The 20,285-nt window shown below is 41.6% G+C and overlaps 1 protein-coding gene across 1 annotated transcript; it reads right to left on the reverse strand.

Annotated features, from left to right (window-relative positions):
* Window positions 1–12,378: 12,378 nt before the first annotated feature.
* Window positions 12,379–20,064, reverse strand: si:ch211-79k12.2 (uncharacterized protein LOC568844 homolog). The gene is made up of 2 exons (XM_062991894.1): window positions 19,800–20,064; window positions 12,379–15,318 (listed from the first exon to the last, which is right to left on the reverse strand). Exons 1-2 carry the CDS (start codon window positions 20,044–20,046, stop codon window positions 13,994–13,996), a joined length of 1,572 nt encoding a protein of 523 aa, XP_062847964.1. The 5' UTR covers window positions 20,047–20,064; the 3' UTR covers window positions 12,379–13,993.
* Between the last annotated feature and the right edge of the window lie 221 nt (window positions 20,065–20,285).

Raw genomic sequence — 20,285 nt, forward strand, 5'->3', positions numbered from 1 at the left:
AATAATTAACAGTACAAAAACAAAACAAAAGCAAAAAAAAATAAAAAATAGAACCGAGTCTTTCTTGTTATTTACATAAAATGAATAACTGTAATTATGCATAAGGTATATTGCTAGTGTAAAAATTGAATAGTAATTAAAATATCAGATTATTAAATAGTAAAGTGACGTGACAATATTGCACAATTAGGCCAATATAGCCACATATATACAGTACATGCACATATATACCCATATACATACATATTCACACATGTAAATACCCATATACATACATATTCACATATGCAAATACATACACACATACTCAAGTACACATATGCAAATACATACATACATATACTGTAGTATGGACGTTTCTACACGAAGTGAGTGTGTTTTGACCCTTTGGGGCTTCCATAGTTCATGGACTAGCGTTCTTGACTCAGCTGTCCGGTATTCGGTACAATAACAGAAGTAATAAAGTGTTTTGCTCCCGACAACTTGTGAATATAGCGTGTATTTATTTCTTTATTATGCAAGTGCATCACTACAACGCTTGGTTATATTATTTTAACAAACCGCAAATAAACAACGGTGGCAAGTCCGACATTAAAACGTTGGTTCTACCAGTCAAGTCTCAACATGAACTAGAATTTGCGTTAACGGCACTAATTTTTTTAATCGCGTTAAATTGAGATTGCGTTAATGCATTATTATCGCGTTAACTTCGACAGCCCTAATATATATATATATATATAGTATGTGTGTGTGTGCATATATATATATATATATATATATATATATATATATATACACAGTATACAAGATATACAGTTCCCTCCAAAAGTATTGGAACAGTGAGGCCAATTCCTTTATTTTGGCTGTAGACTGAAAACATTTGGGTTTGACATTAAAAGATGAATATGAGACAAAAGATCAACATTTCAGCTTTTATTTACAGGTATTTACATCTGGATCTGATACACAGTTCAGAAGATAGCACCTTTTGTCTGAACCCACCCATTTTTCTTGTGAGCAAATGTATTGGAACAGATCAACTTCAAACAGATTAAAGTGAATAAGACTTAATATTTAGTTGCAAATCCTTTGCTTGCAATAACTGCATCAAGCCTGTGACCCTTTGACATCACTAAACTTTTGCATTCTTTTTTTGTGATGTTTTTCCAGGCTTTTACTGCAGCCTCTTTCAGTTGGTGTTTGTTGGTGTTGGGGTTACTCTCTTCAGTCACCTCTTTAGCAGGTAAAATGCATGCTCTATAGGGTTTAAGTCTGGAGATTGACTAGGCCAGTCCAAAACCTTCCACTTCTTGCCCCTGATGAACTCCTTTGTAGTTTTGGCAGTGTGTTTTGGGTAATTATCTTGCTGTATGATGAAGGATCTCCCAATCAGTTTGGTTGCATCTTTCTTTAAATTAACAGACAAAATGTTTCTGTAGACTTCTAAGTTCATTGTACTGCTGCCATCATGCGTGACATCATCAATGAAGATTAATGAGCCTGTCCCAGAAGAAGCCATGCAAGCCCAAGCCATGACATTACCTCCACTGTGTTTTACAGATGAGCTTGTATGTTTGGGATCATGAGCAGATCCTTTCTTTCTCCAAACTTTAGCCTTTCCATCACATTGGTAAAGGTTCATCTTTGTCTCTTCAGTCCATAAAACTTTATCTGTACTTCTTGGCAAATTCCAGCCTGGCCTTCCTATTCTTCTTGCTCATTAGTGGTTTGCATCTTCTGGTGAAGCCTCTGTACTTTTGTTCATGAAGTCTTCTGCGAACAGTAGATTGTGATACCTTCACTCCTGCCCTCTGGAGGTTGTTGCTGATGTCACTAACAGTTGTTTTAGGGTCTTTCTTTACAGCACGCACAATGTTTCTGTCATCAACTACTGTTGTTTTCCTGGGTCTACCTGTTCGACATCTGTTACTTAGTACACCAGTGACAACTTTTTTCTTCAGGACATTCCAAACGTTTGTACTGGCTATGGCCAATATTTGTGCAATGGCTCTGATTGATTTTCCATCTTCTCTCAACTTCACAATTGCTTGTTTTTCACCCATAGACAGCTCTCTGGTTTTCACGTTGGTTACTCCTCTAACTATAAATGCACAGTCTGCACAGGCAAAACCCAAATCTGAAACTGAGCGTAGACATTCAGCGCTATTTATTGTTTAAATAATCAATGTAACAGGACACACCTGGGCAACAAAACACACCTGACAGTCACATGTTCCAATACTTTTGCTCACAAGAAAAATGGGTGGGTTCAGACAAAAGGTGCTATCTTCTGAACTGTGTATCAGATCCAGATGTAAATACCTGGAAATAAAAGCTGAAATGTTGATCTTTTGTCTCATATTCATCTTTTAATGTCAAACCCAAATGTTTTCAGTCTACAGCAAAAATAAAGGGATTGGCCTCACTGTTCCAATACTTTTGGAGGGGACTATATACACTGATCAGCCATAACATTAAAACCACCTCCTTGTTTCTACACTCCCATTTTATCAGCTCCACTCACCATATAGAAGCACTTTGTAGTTCTACAATTACTGACTGTAGTCCATCTGTTTCTCTACAGGCTTTGTTAGCCCCTTTCATGTAAAACTGTGCTGTATAACACAAGTTTAAAAGTAAAACAGTGAGGAAAATACAGCAAACATGTTGATATATGTGGATGCTTTCAGAGTGGATTTGATGGTTATTTCACACAAATGCATATTTGTATTGTGACGTTTTACCACACTGCTCAAGCCAAACGCTGAGCAAAGCGGCAATTTGCACCGCGGTAAGCAATGAGCAAAGCACAAAATGTTTCTCTTGAGAATGCGCCCTTAGTATCTTTTGGAACGGGATAATTAAGTTGTGGCTATTAATTAGTAAGGCATGGGAGCGAGATGGAAAAATCATGTATCTGGGTTTGGATTCAAACTTGGAGCATTAGCTTATACAACCCCTGGCAAAAATTATGGAATCGCCAGTCTCTGAGGATGTTCCTTCAGTTGTTTAATTTTGTAGAAAAAAAGCAGATCACAGACATGACAAAAAACTAAAGGCATTTCAAATGGCAACTTTCTGGCTTTAAGAAACACTAAAAGAAATCAAGAAAAATAATTGTGGTAGCCAGTAACAGTTAGATTTTTAGAACAAGCACAGGGAATAAATTATGGAATCACTCAATTCTGAGGAAAAAATTATGGAATCACCCTGCAAATTTTCATTACAAACACTAACACCTGCATCAGATTAAAGCTGCTCGTTAGTATGCAGGTAAAAAGGAGTGATCACACCTTGGAGAGCTGTTGCAACAAGTGGACTGACATGAATCATGGCTCCAACACCAGAGATGTCAATTGAAACAAAGGAGAGGATTATCAAACTCCTTAAAGAGGGTAAATCATCACGCAGTGTTGCACAAGATGTTGGTTGTTCACAGTCAGCTGTGTCTAAAACCTGGACCAAGTACAAACAACATGGGAAGGTGGTTAAAGGCAAGCATACTGGTAGACCAAGGAAGACATCAAAGCGTCAAAACAGAAAACTTAAAGCAATATGCCTTGAAAACAGAAAATGTACAACAAAACAAATGAGGAACAAATGGCAGGAAACTGGAGTCAACGTCTGTGACCGAACTGTAAGAAACCGCCTAAAGGAAATGGGATTTACATACAGAAAAGCTAAAAGAAAGCCATCACTAACACCTAAACAGAAAAAAACAAGGTTACAATGGGCTAAGGAAAGGCAATCGTGGACTGTGGATGACTGGATGAAAGTCATATTCAGTGATGAATCTCGAATCTGCATTGGGCAAGGTGATGATGCTGGAACTTTTGTTTGGTGCCGTTCCAATGAGATTTATGCAGACGACTGTCTGAAGAAAACATGCAAATTTCCACAGTCATTGATGATATGGGGCTGCATGTCAGGTAAAGGCACTGGGGAGATGGCTGTCATTACATCTTCAATAAATGCACAGGTTTACATTGACATTTTAGACACTTTTCTTATCCCATCTATCGAAAGGATGTTTGGGGATGATGAAATCATTTTTCAAGATGATAATGCATCTTGCCATAGAGCAAAATCTGTGAAAACATTCCTTGAAGAAAGACACATATGGTCAATGTCATGGCCTGCAAACAGTCCGGATCTCAATCCAATTGAAAATCTGTGGTGGAAGTTAAAGAAAATGGTCCATGACAAGGCTCCAACCTGCAAAGCTGATCTGGCAACAGCAATCAGAGAAAGCTGGAGCCAGATTGATGATGAGTACTGTTTGTCACTCATTAAGTCAATGCCTCAGAGACTGCAAGCAGTTATAAAAGCCAGAGGTGGTGCAACAAAGTACTAGTGATGTGTTGGAGTGTTATTTTGTTTGTCATGATTCCATAATTTTTTCCTCAGAATTGAGTGATTCCATAATTTATTCCCTGTGCTTGTTCTAAAAATCTAACTGTTACTGGCTACCACAATTATTTTTCTTGATTTCTTTTAGTGTTTCTTAAAGCCAGAAAGTTGCCATTTGAAATGCCTTTAGTTTTTTGTCATGTCTGTGATCTGCTTTTTTTCTACAAAATTAAACAACTGAAGGAACATCCTCAGAGACTGGTGATTCCATAATTTTTGCCAGGGGTTGTATACAGCTTATCTAAAGACAAGCTTACCTTTCTTGGACGGTCATATACAAGAATCCCTCAACAGCAAATATACATAAAATGTACTGTATGCTTTATGTTAGCTGTGGTCAGAATAAAAGGATCACGTTGCCACAGCTTATCTTACTAAGTCTTGGTCACGTCTTAATGATCTCGTCCCCACTCCTTACTACGTATGTCATGACCATGATTTACTTTTATTTATACAACGTGTCATAAGCAGGGCTCTGTGGAGTTAATTGATTTTTTACACCTGTTTACTATCTGTATGGCTGAATAAATAATTAGAAGGGATACCAACATATACTGGGCTAATGGAATGGGGGCAATTTAGACACTGTGTAATGGGCATTAAGTGCAATGGAACATCAGCTGTGATTAATCCATTGAAAAAAATGTAGTGGAAAGAGCATAGCACAATTTCAGGGGTCAGAGTAAATGTAGTATGAGCAATTGCTTGATAGATAAAATGTAGGGGTAAGAATTGCACTTGATGGATATTGTTAAACTTCGCTGTTCATCACTGATAACAGAGGAGTGTTATTTTCAGAAAGTACTTCTGACATTGCTTCTGGCCTGCTTTTCTCTATGTGGAGTATTAAATAATTCTTGTTTGTGTCTAAGACCCACAATTTGTCCATGATTTTTACTGCAATCCAGGCACAAACAATGAATCAAAATGACACACAAAACGAAACATGCTTAATTAATGAAAATGGTGGCACTGTGGTCCCACTGTGGTCTACAAGATGCAACATAAAGCCTTCACAAGGAGGCATTTGTGAAAAAGTTCATTTTGTGTTTTGTGCCTGATAAAATTTGTATATTTAATTATTAGTAGCCAGTTTCCACGGCCTAGGTCGTTCCAGCCAGGGACCCCTTTGCCCCCGCTCTGTGCCCAACACACATTGCACCACACCCCTACTCTAGATCTTGCGGGTGGTGGGTTCACATGTTCCTCCCACGTTGCCTTTTCGGGCTGAGCCCGAACAGGCCAGGTGGACTGCCCGGCCACCAGGCGCTCGCCTTTGGACACCACCCCCAGGCCTGGCTCCAGGGGTAGGTCCTGGTAACCCTCTCCCGGGCAGGGTACACAATATGCTCTTTTTTGTGCTCATAAGAGTGATAAGGATGCCTCTTGGACGCCTCCCTTTGGAGGTATACCAGGCACGGCCAACTGGGGGGAGGCCCCGTGGTCGACCCAGGACCCACTGGAGGGATTACATCTCCCAGCTGGCATGGGGACGCCTGGGATCCCACCAGAGGAGCTGGTAGAAGCGGCAGGGGAGAGAGATGCCTGGGTGTCTTTGCTTGCACTTTTGCCACCGCGGCCCTGAATGGATAAGCGGAACAGATGATGATGATGATGATGATGATGATTATTTTTCTCTGCAACCCATTTTTTTGGCTCGCAACCCACCCAAGGGTAGTGACCCAGGGTTCGAAAAACTCTGGTCTAAGAGACAAGAGAGTGACAAAAAAATTAATACACTTAGAGGCTCTCATGCAAGTAAAAGGCCTTTTAGTCCAAAACCTTAAAGCCAACGTTTATCAGGAGGTTTATTTTGCATTGTAGCCTCTACACTCATAAAGAGATAAAGATTGCTTGACTGTGGACAATGGCTCCCACGCTTCTGCAGCTTCTGATTTACTGCAGAGGTTTTATTGATTTTACTGATACATTTTTCAGCATCAAGGTGGCAGTTTGGGATTTCTTCCCTTAGCAAGAGACTGTTCTGTCTATTGTTTAATATGTGCTGTCAAACTATCCATAGTTGCTTGTCAATTGAGCTGATTGAGCTGTTGATTGTAAGCCAGGCCTACTCACCCCAAATCCTACAGACACATTCCAAAATCCTGTGAAAAGTGTTTCCTGAAGAGTAGCGTTCGTTAAAACTGCAAGAGGATGGACTCAAAATTAATTTCCATGGTTTTGAAATAGGAAGTTAAGAAGGTCTTTCACAGGATTTCAGAGTGTTTGGAGTGATTCGTGGCCATTCAGTCAATAGAGCGTCTTGGTGGGTAGCTGTGTTTCTCCAGATGCAGAACGATTTCTGGTGGCACTGTTATTGGTTGATGCAAATATTTTTTTTCTGTCTGGAGAGCTCAGTACGCAGTATTCTACGAATTCAAAGCAGAATTGAAAAGAAAATGAAAAGACGGGGCTCTGAAAGGAAAGAGAGATAAAAGAGGCTAATGAGAGATGGCAGCTTTTGAAACGGATACAGCTAATGGAAGATGGGTGAGAGACAGATGGGGGAGATGAGCTGAAAGTGGAAAATGATTTAAAAAAAACAGCTAAAAATGGTGAAATGCTAAAATGCTGAATTTCATTTGTATGATAGTATAAAAATGTTGCTCACCTTTGTGTCTATACCAGCCTTCAATTGAAATTTTCTGGATTGTGTTTGGGGGAAGCTCTGGCATACATTCGATGTTTCAGTTAATTCCAAATAAGATCAGTGGGATCGATTGAGGCTTCAAACAAATAGACTTCGCCAAACCATTTATTTATAAAACATTATAATTTATTTTATATCACTGCTGTTCTGCACTTGTTATCAAAGGATATCAATATTACTACTGACCAGATATTTTTTGCATGGTGGACATTAAAACCACCTCCTTGTTTCTACACTCACTGTCCGTTTTATCAGCTCCACTTACCATATAGAAGCACTTTGTAGTTCTACAGTTATTGACTGTAGTCCATCTGTTTCTCTACATACTTTTTTAACCTGCTTTCTCCCTGTTCTTCAAAGATCAGGACCCCCACAGGACCACCACATAGCAGGTATTATTTGGGTGTTGGATCATTCTCTGCACTGTTGTGACACATGGTGGTGGTGGGTTAATGTGTGTTGTGCTGGTATGAGTGGATCAGACACAGCAGCGCTGCTGGAGTTTTTAAATACCGTGTCCACTCACCGTCCACTCTGTTAGACACTCCTACCTAGTTGGTCCACCTTGTAGATCGCTCATCTATTGCTGCTGTTTGAGTTGGTCATCTTCTAGACCTTCATCAGTGGTCACAGGAAGCCGTCCATGGGGCACTGTTGGCTGGATATTTTTGGTTGGTGGACTATTCTCAATCCAGTGAGATGTTTAAAAGCTCAAGCAGCATTGCTGTGTCTTATCCACTCATACCAGCACAACACACACTAACACACCACCACCATGTCAGTGTCACTGCAGTGCTGAGAATGATCCACCACCCAAATAATACCTGCTCTGTAATGGTCCTCGGAGAGTCCTGACCATTGAAGAACAGCATGAAAGGGGGCTAACAAAGCATGCAGAGAAACAGATGGACTACAGTCAGTAATTGTAGAACTACAAAGTGCTCCTATATGGTAAGTGGAGCTGATAAAATGGACTGAGTGTAGAAACAAGGAGGTGGTTTTAATGTTATGGCTAATCGGTGTATGTATCAATAGGAAAGAGACCCTGGTAGACCCCTACTGACCAAATATTATTTGGACAGTGGACCATTCTTAGTACTTTAATGACACTTACATGCTATGGTCGTTTGTCTTGTGTTGGCATTAGTGTATCCGATCGAATGAATTGGCGTCCTGTCCGGGGGGTGTTACCCTATGTGCAGAGTGGAAACCAGACTCACCGCGACCAGGACCGGGACAAAGCGACGAAATAACATGAAAATGAAATGAAAACAAACCTGCCAGCGCGCCATACTGTTTAAAATGTGGGTTTTCTGCCCTCTAGTGGTCTGACTAAGAAATAGCAATTATTATTAAGTTATTATTTTTACTCGTCTCAGTAAACTGAGATAGGACCCTCTCGGGTTTCACTGAAGCCCCCTAGTGGACCGCAAACCTCCCTTTGAGAACCACTGCTCTGTATGCTACAGTATATGCTGGACAGACAGATAGCATGTACACTATACACCGATCAGTCATAACATTAAAACCACCTCCTTGTTTCTACACTCACTGTCCATTTTATCAGCTTCACTTACCATATAGAATCACTTTGTATTTCTACAATTACTGACTGTAGTCCATCTGTTTCTCTGCATGCTTTGTTAGCCCCCTTTCATGCTGTTCTTCAATGGTCAGGTCCACTACAGAGCAGGTATTATTTAGGTGGTGGATCATTCTCAGTACTGCAGTGACACTGACATGGTGGTGGTGTGTTAGTGTGTGTTGTGCTGGTATGAGTGGATAAGACAGCATCGCTGATGGAGTTTTTAAACACCTCACTGTAACTGCTGGACTGAGAATAGTCCACCAACCAAAAATATCCAGCCAACAGTGCCCCGTGGGCAGCGTCCTGTGACCACTGATGAAGGTCTCGAAGATGACCAACTCAAACAGCAGCAATAGATGAGCGATCGTCTTGACATCTTGACTTGACATCTACAAGGTGGACCAACTAGGTAGGAGTGTCTAATAGAGTGGACAGTGAGTGGACATGGGATTTAAAAACTCTAGCAGCGCTGCTGTGTCTGATCCACTCATACCAGCACAACACACACTAACACACACAACACACTGCAGTGCTGAGAATGATCCACCACCCAAATAATGCCTGCTCTGTGGTGGTCCTGTAGGGGTCCTGACCATTAAAGAACAGGGTGAAAACAGGCTAAAAAGGTATGTAGAGAAACAGATGGACTACAGTCAGTAATTGTAGAACTACAAAGTGCTTCTATATGGTAAGTGGAGCTGACAAAATGGACACCGAGTGTAGAAACAAGGAGGTGGTTTTAATGTTATGGCTAATCGGTGTATGTATCAATAGGAAAGAGACCCTGGTAGACCCCTACTGACCAAATATTATTTGGACAGTGGACCATTCTTAGTACTTTAATGACACTTACATGCTATGGTCGTTTGTCTTGTGTTGGCATTAGTGTATCCGATCGAATGAATTGGCGTCCTGTCCGGGGGGTGTTACCCTATGTGCAGAGTGGAAACCAGACTCACCGCGACCAGGACCGGGACAAAGCGACGAAATAACATGAAAATGAAATGAAAACAAACCTGCCAGCGCGCCATACTGTTTAAAATGTGGGTTTTCTGCCCTCTAGTGGTCTGACTAAGAAATAGCAATTATTATTAAGTTATTATTTTTACTCGTCTCAGTAAACTGAGATAGGACCCTCTCGGGTTTCACTGAAGCCCCCTAGTGGACCGCAAACCTCCCTTTGAGAACCACTGCTCTGTATGCTACAGTATATGCTGGACAGACAGATAGCATGTACACTATACACCGATCAGTCATAACATTAAAACCACCTCCTTGTTTCTACACTCACTGTCCATTTTATCAGCTTCACTTACCATATAGAATCACTTTGTATTTCTACAATTACTGACTGTAGTCCATCTGTTTCTCTGCATGCTTTGTTAGCCCCCTTTCATGCTGTTCTTCAATGGTCAGGTCCACTACAGAGCAGGTATTATTTAGGTGGTGGATCATTCTCAGTACTGCAGTGACACTGACATGGTGGTGGTGTGTTAGTGTGTGTTGTGCTGGTATGAGTGGATAAGACAGCATCGCTGATGGAGTTTTTAAACACCTCACTGTAACTGCTGGACTGAGAATAGTCCACCAACCAAAAATATCCAGCCAACAGTGCCCCGTGGGCAGCGTCCTGTGACCACTGATGAAGGTCTCGAAGATGACCAACTCAAACAGCAGCAATAGATGAGCGATCGTCTTGACATCTTGACTTGACATCTACAAGGTGGACCAACTAGGTAGGAGTGTCTAATAGAGTGGACAGTGAGTGGACATGGGATTTAAAAACTCTAGCAGCGCTGCTGTGTCTGATCCACTCATACCAGCACAACACACACTAACACACACAACACACTGCAGTGCTGAGAATGATCCACCACCCAAATAATGCCTGCTCTGTGGTGGTCCTGTAGGGGTCCTGACCATTAAAGAACAGGGTGAAAACAGGCTAAAAAGGTATGTAGAGAAACAGATGGACTACAGTCAGTAATTGTAGAACTACAAAGTGCTTCTATATGGTAAGTGGAGCTGACAAAATGGACACCGAGTGTAGAAACAAGGAGGTGGTTTTAATGTTTTGATGTAAAATTACTTTTTTCGTTATGTATTGGAACACCATGGACATTCTCTGAATCGAGTGTATTTGTCTCCGAGACTATGTGTGCTTTGCAGCATTAATTACTTTCATTAAAGTAAATGAGTTTTTATTAAAACATTCATTTGAGAAACAAAAACAGTACCTGGAGAAAATCTAAAATGCAAATGCACCTCAGACTAAAATATCAGCTTGGGAAATCAAACTCAATGTGCAGACCCAAGGACAGAATGGACGATAAGTGGAACTCTAATGGTGTTTCTTGGTTTCATCAATTTGGAGTGGTTTTCAGGTGCTCAGGTGGTGTGAGAATACTTCTGGGAGAAGGAATGAGATTTTGGATATTATAAAATAAAAAAAATAATAATTACACAGCTGAGCTTCATAGCTCACAGTTCATCCTTTTTTTTTCTTTTTGTTCTAAAAAAGTTGGGTCAGTTTGAGGAAAATGGCAGTTTTGTTTTGTAGCTCAAAACTTGAGATCATTGACAAGCTCCTCCCATGTAATTCTGGACTGACCTCACCTTTCTCAGAATCATTCTTACCACACGAGGTGAGATCTTGCATGGAGCTCCAGAGTGAGGGTGATTGACTGTGATCTTGTATTTCTTCCATTTTCGAATGATCGCACCAACAGTGGTCTCTTTCTCACCAAGCTTCTTGCTGATGGTCTTGTAGCCCATTCCAGCCTTGTGCAGGTCTACAATCTTGTCCCTGACGTCCTTTGATAGCTCTTTGGTCTTGCCCATGGTGGTCGAGAGATTTGAACAGAAGAAACTGATTCTGTGACAGGTGTCTTTTATACAGGGACTGGACTAATTTGTGTGCCTTTTGTGCACATAACCGGTCTGTGGGGGTCAGAATTCTTGCTGGTTGGTAGGGGATTAAATACTTATCTCCTTTAATTAAATACAAATTAATTTATAACTTTTATTTAATGTTTTTTTCTGGATTTTTTGTTGATATTCTGTCTCTCTCTGTTAAAATAAACCTTCCATAAAAATTATAGACTTTTCAAGTCTTTGTAAGGGGGTAAACTTACAAAATCAGCAGGGGATCAAATACTTATATCCCCCACTGTATATATATATATATATATATATATATATATATATATATATATATATATATATAGTTTATGCATTTTCTTCCTTTTTAGCACATCCAATTGCCCGCTTGCGTCATGCTTCCTCTCCACCAATGCCGATCCCTGCTCTGATTTAGGAGAACGAAACTAACCCATGCCCCCCTCCGACACGTGGGCAGCAGCAGTATGCATTTTGTCACCTACATTTGACGAGTGCAATGCAGATCAGCACTGTGTACGAAGAGACACACCCTGACAGCACTCTTTTCCCATATCTCAGCCAGCAGACGTCATAATTGCATTAGTTATGAGAGAGTCCCTATCCGGCTTTTAATATCTCACCCCTATCTGAACAACAGGCCAATCCTTGTTCATGTGGTTGCTCATACCAGACGGCAGGCAGAGCTGAGACTCGATACGATGTATTCGAGAACCCAGCTCTGATGTTCCAGCATGTGTTTTTACCGCTGCGCCACCTGAGTGGCCCATGTACTGCAGCTTTAATATATAATAATGTGGAAAACTCGTCACCCTTATCTGATTGTCTTTATTAATGCAAATCTTTCACACTTAATGATTTCAAATCCAACAAGACACCATAGTACACAAAAGTAAAAACACTTTTCATAAAATATTTTTAAATGTACATTTACAAGTTAAACACTATTCATCACCTTGTAGAAAAGTAACTGCCCTCTTCATTACTCAATCAACATATTTGGCAAATTTATGCATGTGTTGTATTATTTAAATCAGACTCTTACACTCTGCCTATGTGGAGATGTGTCACATGAAAATGAGAAACCTGGTTTTTGCCAAATTCAAATAATAATAGAACCAGTTTTTTATATAAAAATGTCAATGTATTACTGGAAAAAAATATATTTTAATAAAATACACTATGGGCAAAATATATAAACACTTCACCATGAGCTTTTGGACATCAAATTCCAAAACTATGGCTCTTACAGCATTCACTCTATTGGGAACACTTTCCACAAAATTTGGTATACAGTAGACCCTTAAGTTACGAACAGTTTACCATAAGAACATTTCGGGTTTTCAACTTAATGTACGAACAAATTTCGGATTACGAACAGAAATTTGCGAAACACGTGACGTCACGAACAAATTGACTCCAACCGTTTCTCTCTCTCTCTATACATACATACAGTGAGCAAACATTCGGACAGAGGACGGTGTTTTTCCGATGTTTTCTTTATATTTTGTAAAATTCTATATTAAAATGGCCCCAAAGAAAGTGCAAATAAAGCGTAGTGTTGAGAAAATTTAAAAATCTATTACATATGTTGTTGTATAATTACTCCTGCCAGTAGCTGTCACTGTGTATCAGACAGAGGGGACAGTGAGTGAGAGAGAAGAAGGAATTCGGCTCATTAAAGTATTCTTTCTTTCGTGCAATTACACCTACAAAATACAACACTATTGAAATAAAGATGGAAATAATAGAGAAATATGAGAGTTATTGTTGTTTCTGGTAGATAAATTTTATTTAAAAAAAAAGGAAATGTATTATGGTGTATGGTACTGCACACGTACTGTACTGAAAAGTGGTATGTGTTTTATGTACAGTACTACTGTGTATTGTTGTTCGTTATTGTTTATTACAGTATTATCTATTCTATAATTTAAGATTCAGGGAAAATATACTTGTATTTATAACAAAAAAGACCATTTAAGACATTAGAGAGGTTAGGTAAGGGGGTGGTTTGGGAGGTCTGGCACGGATTAATTCTATTTACGTGATTTCTTATGGGAAAAATAGGTTTAACTAACGAACATTTTGACTTAAGAACAGTCCTTTGGAACCAATTAAATTCGTACGTCAAGAGTCTACTGTATTTCTGTGGGAAGCGGTGCCCATTGAGTCAAAACACATTAGTATGGTCAGACACTTTTGTCATTGTGTGGCCTCCCAAAAGTGTTTGGTTGGGTTGAGGTCAAAGCTGTATGCAGGCCACTGAATTTCCTCTACACCAAACTCGTCAAATATGGAAACAGTCTTCGCCAAACTGTTGCCACAAAGCAATTGGAGTGGCTGGAACACCTAACTTCAATGATAAAAAGGCGTAACCCAATACAAACCACCAGTCATAGTACTCAATGCTTACTATCTGTACAGGCATAATCTCCGTCACATGATCACTAGACCAAATCCTTCCTCGACACATGTGCTACTTGTTCTGTTCTGTGGTTCTCCCTTTGCTCCTCCTCCTCAGTGGAATAGTGCTGTAGTGCCTGGTGCTTGTTTCTAGAAGGAGCATCCCGAAAGCGCATACCACAATCTTCACAGGCATAGGCTAGAGATCTTCTATCCTCATCCTCCGCTAGGCTTGCTTTGCTGCTAGGGATCCTGTTATCCATTGGCTGAGCAGACTTATCCTGACCAACCTGATTTTGCTGAGCTTCGGAGCCACTTTTAGCCAGGCTGGGCCGTCCTACAGAGTTGGGCTCGGTGATAAGGCCATGCGTGGTGCGTTGATGGAAGCGGACGGCTGAGCGGTTAGAGAAGCTCTTGCCGCACAGACCACATATGAAGGGCCTCTCTCCTGTGTGGACTCGCATGTGGACTTTAAGGGCACCAGACTGTGTGAATCCTTTGCCGCACTGCAGACATCGGTAAGGTTTTTCACCGGTGTGAGTCCGCTGGTGTGCCCTGATGCCAGCTAGGTGAGGAAATCCCCGTCCACAGTACGTGCAGGTGTACGGCCGCTCTCCCGTGTGCATGCGCTGGTGGATTTTGAGTGCACCTGACTGGCTGAAGCTCTTGCCGCAATCGGAGCACACGTAGGGCCGTGCGCCTGTGTGGACGTTGAGGTGGACGCGCAGGTTGCTGTGCGAGTTGAAGACGCGACCACACTCGCGGCACAGGAAGCCCCCGGCCTTGGCGGTGTGCTGAGTGCGTTGGTGCTGGAGCAGCTGCGAGGGTCGAATGAATGACTCTGAGCAGTGCATGCATGGGTGCTGGTGGGACGGGTGGCCCTCTTGCTGTCTGCAGGCTGTGAAGGAGCGCTGGCACATGCAGGCAGTGAGTGGGCAGTGGTGGTGGTAGTAGTGGTGGTGCGAGTGAGTGTGGGTCTCGGGCGACTGCAGGAGATGAGAGCACAGATGGAGGTCTCGGTGGCAGCAGAAGCAGGACAGGGCCTGGACGGGGGTAGGGCAAATCTGGGGGCTGGAGTTGGAGGCAGGTGTAGGGCTGTGAGTGCTTGTGCCTTTGTCCTGGTGATCTGGATTAGAGGTGCTACTTGGCTCACTGTTCCTGTCTTCCAAAGAAAGAGCCAGGCTGAGACACGAGCCCAGGCCTAGTGGAACTGAGCTAGGGTCCTTGGACTGTGACGCGGATTCTTTTGCTGTCTCCGTTTGGGAGGAAGGGGTATCTCTGGGTTTTGGGCAAAGTGAATGCAGCGTGGATGCAGTGGTGGACTTTAGGGAAAGAGGACAGCCTGGGCATGTGCAGGCATTTGATTGAACTGCAGAAAAAAAGAAACCAGTGCATAGAGTTTATAAACCAGTACATAAATTAGTACCAGCACACAGTACAAGTAACAAACAAAGTAGTAGTAATAGAAGCACATTGTAGTTCTACAATTACTGACTGTAGTCCATCTATTTCTCTACATACGGTAGAGATCAAAATCAGAGAACAATTTATGAACATTTCATTTTTTTCAGAAATAATGTAATCTTCATTGCTCAACATTTAAAGGAATTTTTGTTGTGGCTACACCATGCTACTAGAACAGTGTTTTCCAAAATAACCAAGGCACTTCAACAAAAAACCTTTATTTTGCGTAAAACGCAATGATCAAAATTAGAGAACAGCAATGACTGAAGCACAGATAAAGATTACAACTAAATTTTCTGAAGGTTACAACAGTCAACAATTAGTAGGAAGTGTACAGGCCGTTGTTTTGAATTACTTCAGCACATCTGCGGCCACAGGACATCACTAGTCTCTCACACTGCTCTGGTGTGATTTTGGTCCACTTTTCTTTCAGTCTCTTCCACAGTTCGGTGACTGTAGCAGGTTTCTTGGCTATAACTTTGTCACCAAGGATTTTCCAGAGGTTTTCTATTGGGTTTAGATCAGGACTCCGGGCTGGCTATTTCATTATTTCACTGTTTTCCGTTTCAAGGAACTGCTTTACTGGTTTGGCTGTGTGGCAGGGGGCATTGTCCTGCATAAAAATTGCTGGCTGATTGGTTGATGAATGCAGGGAAGGAACCACATGTTGCTGAAGAACATTCTGATAAACATTTGCATTCACTCTGCCATGTAGCTGTATAAGAGGCCCAACTCCTGCTGCCGAAAACATCCCCCAAACCATGACACTTCCTCCTCCACCTTTCACTGACTTCATTACACACTTTGGGTTCAGTCTTTCCCCAGTTTGACAACGAACATAATGTTTCCCATCAGACCCAAATAAATTAAACTTGCTTTCATCACTAAAGTGAACTTTGGACTACTTCTCATCTGTATACACAACATGCTCCTCAGCAAAGGTTAGTCTACCCTTTTAATTCTTTCTGCTAATGAGAGGTTTGGTCACTGCAGAGTGGGCTTTCAGTCCAAATGCTCTTAAACGTCGAGCCACTGTATGACGAGACAGATGCTTACCATATTCAGTGCTGAACTGGCGAGCAATTCCAGCTGCAGTGTTGAACCAATTGCCCACTGAGATTCTCTGCATTATCCTGTCCTCTCTTGCATTTGTTTTTCGTGGATGACCAGCCTTCTTGGGGGACTTGAATGAGTTTGCGACGTTGTAAAGATACAATATTCTAGAAATCACAGATTTGGAACGACCAACTTCTCTTGCTATGGCTGATAAGGTCATCCCTTTGGCCTTCATCTGGACAACCTGATGCCAGAGGGTTTCAGTCACTTTAACTGGCAGCATAACTTTCCATTTTTCACTGACTTTGCAAGATGGTGAACTGTTCTAAATAGGGTTTGTCAAATAACTAAGGAAATTAGCACCAGGTGCCAGATTAACACCAATAACTGGGGGTATCTGAAAGTGTTCTCTAATTTTGATCAGTGTTCTTTTTCAAATATCTCATTTAAGTTTTTTATTCTGTGCTTAAGAATGTATGTAACTCATGAAATATGCTTAAAATACTGCTCTTTTACTCCTGTTTGGATCATTTCAAATAGGACTATGCGGTGACCTTGACATTTAGGAATTTGTCGGTTGTTCTCTAATTTTGATCTCCACTGTACTTTGTTTAGCCTGCTTTCACCCTGTTCTTCAATGGTCAGGACACCCACACAACCACGGCAGAGCGAGTTTTATTTAGGTGGTGGATCATTATCAGCACTGCAGTGACACTGACATGGCGGTGGTGTGTTAGTGTGTGTTGTGCTGGTATGAGTGGATCAGACACAGCAGCGCTGCTGGAGTTTTTAAATACTGTGTCCATTCACTGTCCACTCTATTAGATACTCCTACCTGGTTGGTCCACCTTGTAGATGTAAAGTCAGAGACGATTGCTCATCTATTGCTGCTGTTTGAGTTGGTCATTTTCTAGACCTTCATCAGTGGTCACAGGATGCTGCCCATGGGGCGCTGTTGGCTGGATATTTTTGGTTGGTGGACTATTCTCAGTCCAGCAGTGACAGTGAGGTGCTTAAAAACTCCATCAGCGCTGCTGTGTCTTATCCACTCATACCAGCACAACACACACTAACATACCACCACCATGTCAGTGTCACTGCAGTGCTGAGAATGATCCACCACCCAAATAATACCTGCTCTGTAGTGGTCCTGGGAGAGTCCTGACCATTGAAGAACAGCATGAAAGGGGGCTAACAAAGCATGTAGAGAAACAGATGAACTACAGTCAGTAATTGTAGAACTACAAAGTGCTTCTATATGGTAAGTGGAGCCGATAAAATGAACAGTGTGTGTAGAAACAAGGAGGTGGTTTTAATGTTATGGCTGATCAGTGTATACACACCCACACCCATTCAAATGTTGTCCAACATCCAGTTGTACCTGTAAAATATGTTTTTCATCTCCTTTATCATTACAGGTTGTACTTTTGGTGTTGATCTTGGCAGGACACTCACTCCTAAATGAAGTACTAGGCAAAAGGCAGAAATCACCCCGGACAGGTCACTAGTCAATCAGAGGGCAGACATACACAGAAAGAAACCTGGTTGCCCAGCCAGGAAATCAAACCCGAGCCCTTCTTGCTGTAAGGCGACAGCGCTACCCATGCCAATGTGCTGCACTTTGTAGGAGGATGGATTACTTAATACACACCCAGTTCAAAAAGAGTTATGCTATATGGCCAAAAATGGACTTTCTACAATATTTGGGGGTGGCATGGTGGCTCACTGGGTAGCGCTGTCACCTCACAGCAAGAAGGTCCTAGGTTTAATTCCCAGGTGGAACGGTCCAGGTCCTTTCTGTGTGGAGTTTGCATGTTCTCCCTGTGTCTGCGTGGGTTTTCACCAGAAACTCCGGTTTTCTCCCACAGTTCAAAGACATGCAATTTATTTAAGGGACTTTTGCCTTGCAGACATTGGGGTTGATGATGAGGCCAGGGCTCTGTTAAGGCCAATAAAGTTTCTCTACACCCGAAAAGAGCCATCCCCAAGCAGCTGCCACAAAATTGAAAGCATTTTATTTTAGTTAATTTATTGAAAATGTGTGGCTGAAACACCTAAAGTCATCAACAATTAAAAATGTGTCCATATATTTTACCAGCTTTATATCTATCAAGCTATGAGCTGTCACAAAACAGATTTCTGTAATAATTTCAGCATCTGCGTATTTGATTTACCTTGTTATATAAGGGTACCACATATATGGGTACCATCATGACCCTAACGTAAACAATGGTTGACTGCGGTCATTTTAGTCATTTACGTCGACCAGCCATAACAATAAAACGACCTCCTTGTTTTTAAACTCACTGTCCATTTTATCAGCTCCACTTACCATAAAGAACCACTTTGAAGTTCTACAATTACTGACTGTAGTCCATCTGTTTCTCTGCATGCTTTGTTAGCCCCCTTTCATGCTGTTCTTCAATGGTCAGGACCCCCACAGGGCCACCACAGAGCAGGTATTATTTGGGTGGTGGATTATTCTCAGCACTGCAGTGACACTGACATGGTGGTGGTGTGTTAGTGTGTGTTGTGCTAGTGTGAGTGGATAAAACAAAGCAATGCTAATGGAGTTTTTAAACACCAACCAAAAATATATCCAGCCAACAGCGCCCTGTGGGCAGCGTCCTGTGACCACTGATGAAGGTCTAGAAGATGACCAACGCAAACAGCAGCAATGGGTGAGCGATCGTCTCTGACTTTACATCTACAAGGTGGACCAACTAGGTAAGAGTGTCTAATAGAGCGGACAGTGAGTGGACACGGTATTTAAAAACTCCAGCAGCGCTGCTGTGTCCGATCCACTCATACCAGCACAACACACACTAACCCACCACCACCAAGTCAGTGTCAGTGCAGTGCTGAGAATGATCCACCACCTAAATAATACCTGCTCTGTGGTGGTCCTGTGGGGGTCCTAACCATTGAAGAACATGGTGAAAGCAGGCCGAAAAAGTATGTAGAAAAACAAATGGACTACAGTCAGTAATTGTAGAACTTTAAAGTGCTTCTATATGGTAAGTGGGGCTCATTCAAGGGACACTGAGTGTAGAAACAAGGAAGTGGTTAAAATGTACAAACTAAATGTAACAGAGGCACTGCATGTGAAGGGTAAGGGGCACATTTTACAGTATCATGCCCAACTGCCATGCCAATAATGGTCGGCATATGGGGCATAGAGGCAGAGTTGATCGATGTGCAGTTACATGTGCTTTATTGAGTGGTTAATTCGCTCCAGGTTGGAAAGTGTGTACTTAAATTATGGTTTCTGTGATAGACAGCTGCAGTAAAGATAGATAAGATGTACATTAGTAAGATCTATGCACTTACATTGTTGGTCACCACATTCTGCAGACCCCCTCATCGTCTCTGCAGACTGTAGACTGGTTCCTGTCATGTTTTTTTGTTGGATCTGGCTGACTGGCTCACTGTGGCCATGGTGAAAAGATCTGGCTGCTGTTGTCTCAGGTCCTGCGGTTCCCCAAGCAACACGGAGAGATTGATGGTTTGGAAATTTCAGCAACTGAGCAGAGCTGGATGCACTAGAAGCCATCAGGTCTCCAATAAAGTTGTTCATCTCTAGCCAAGAGCTGGAGGCAGACTGTGAAAAGAAAGTTTTACTTCTTGAAAAGATAAGAGCATTATACAGCAAAAATCTTTTTTTTTGGTATTTTACCTTTTAAAGGTTTACAAAAGTAGGTAGCTTTTAACCTAAAGGTCAGGTTCCTATGGAGGGTCATATGTTAAACAAATAGGGGTGCAGGAGATTTTTATAAACAAAACAATAATTACAGCATTAACATGCTTTACTCAAAT

Source organism: Trichomycterus rosablanca, chromosome 3 (assembly GCF_030014385.1).
Source record: "Trichomycterus rosablanca isolate fTriRos1 chromosome 3, fTriRos1.hap1, whole genome shotgun sequence".
Taxonomy (NCBI): Eukaryota; Metazoa; Chordata; class Actinopteri; order Siluriformes; family Trichomycteridae; genus Trichomycterus; species Trichomycterus rosablanca.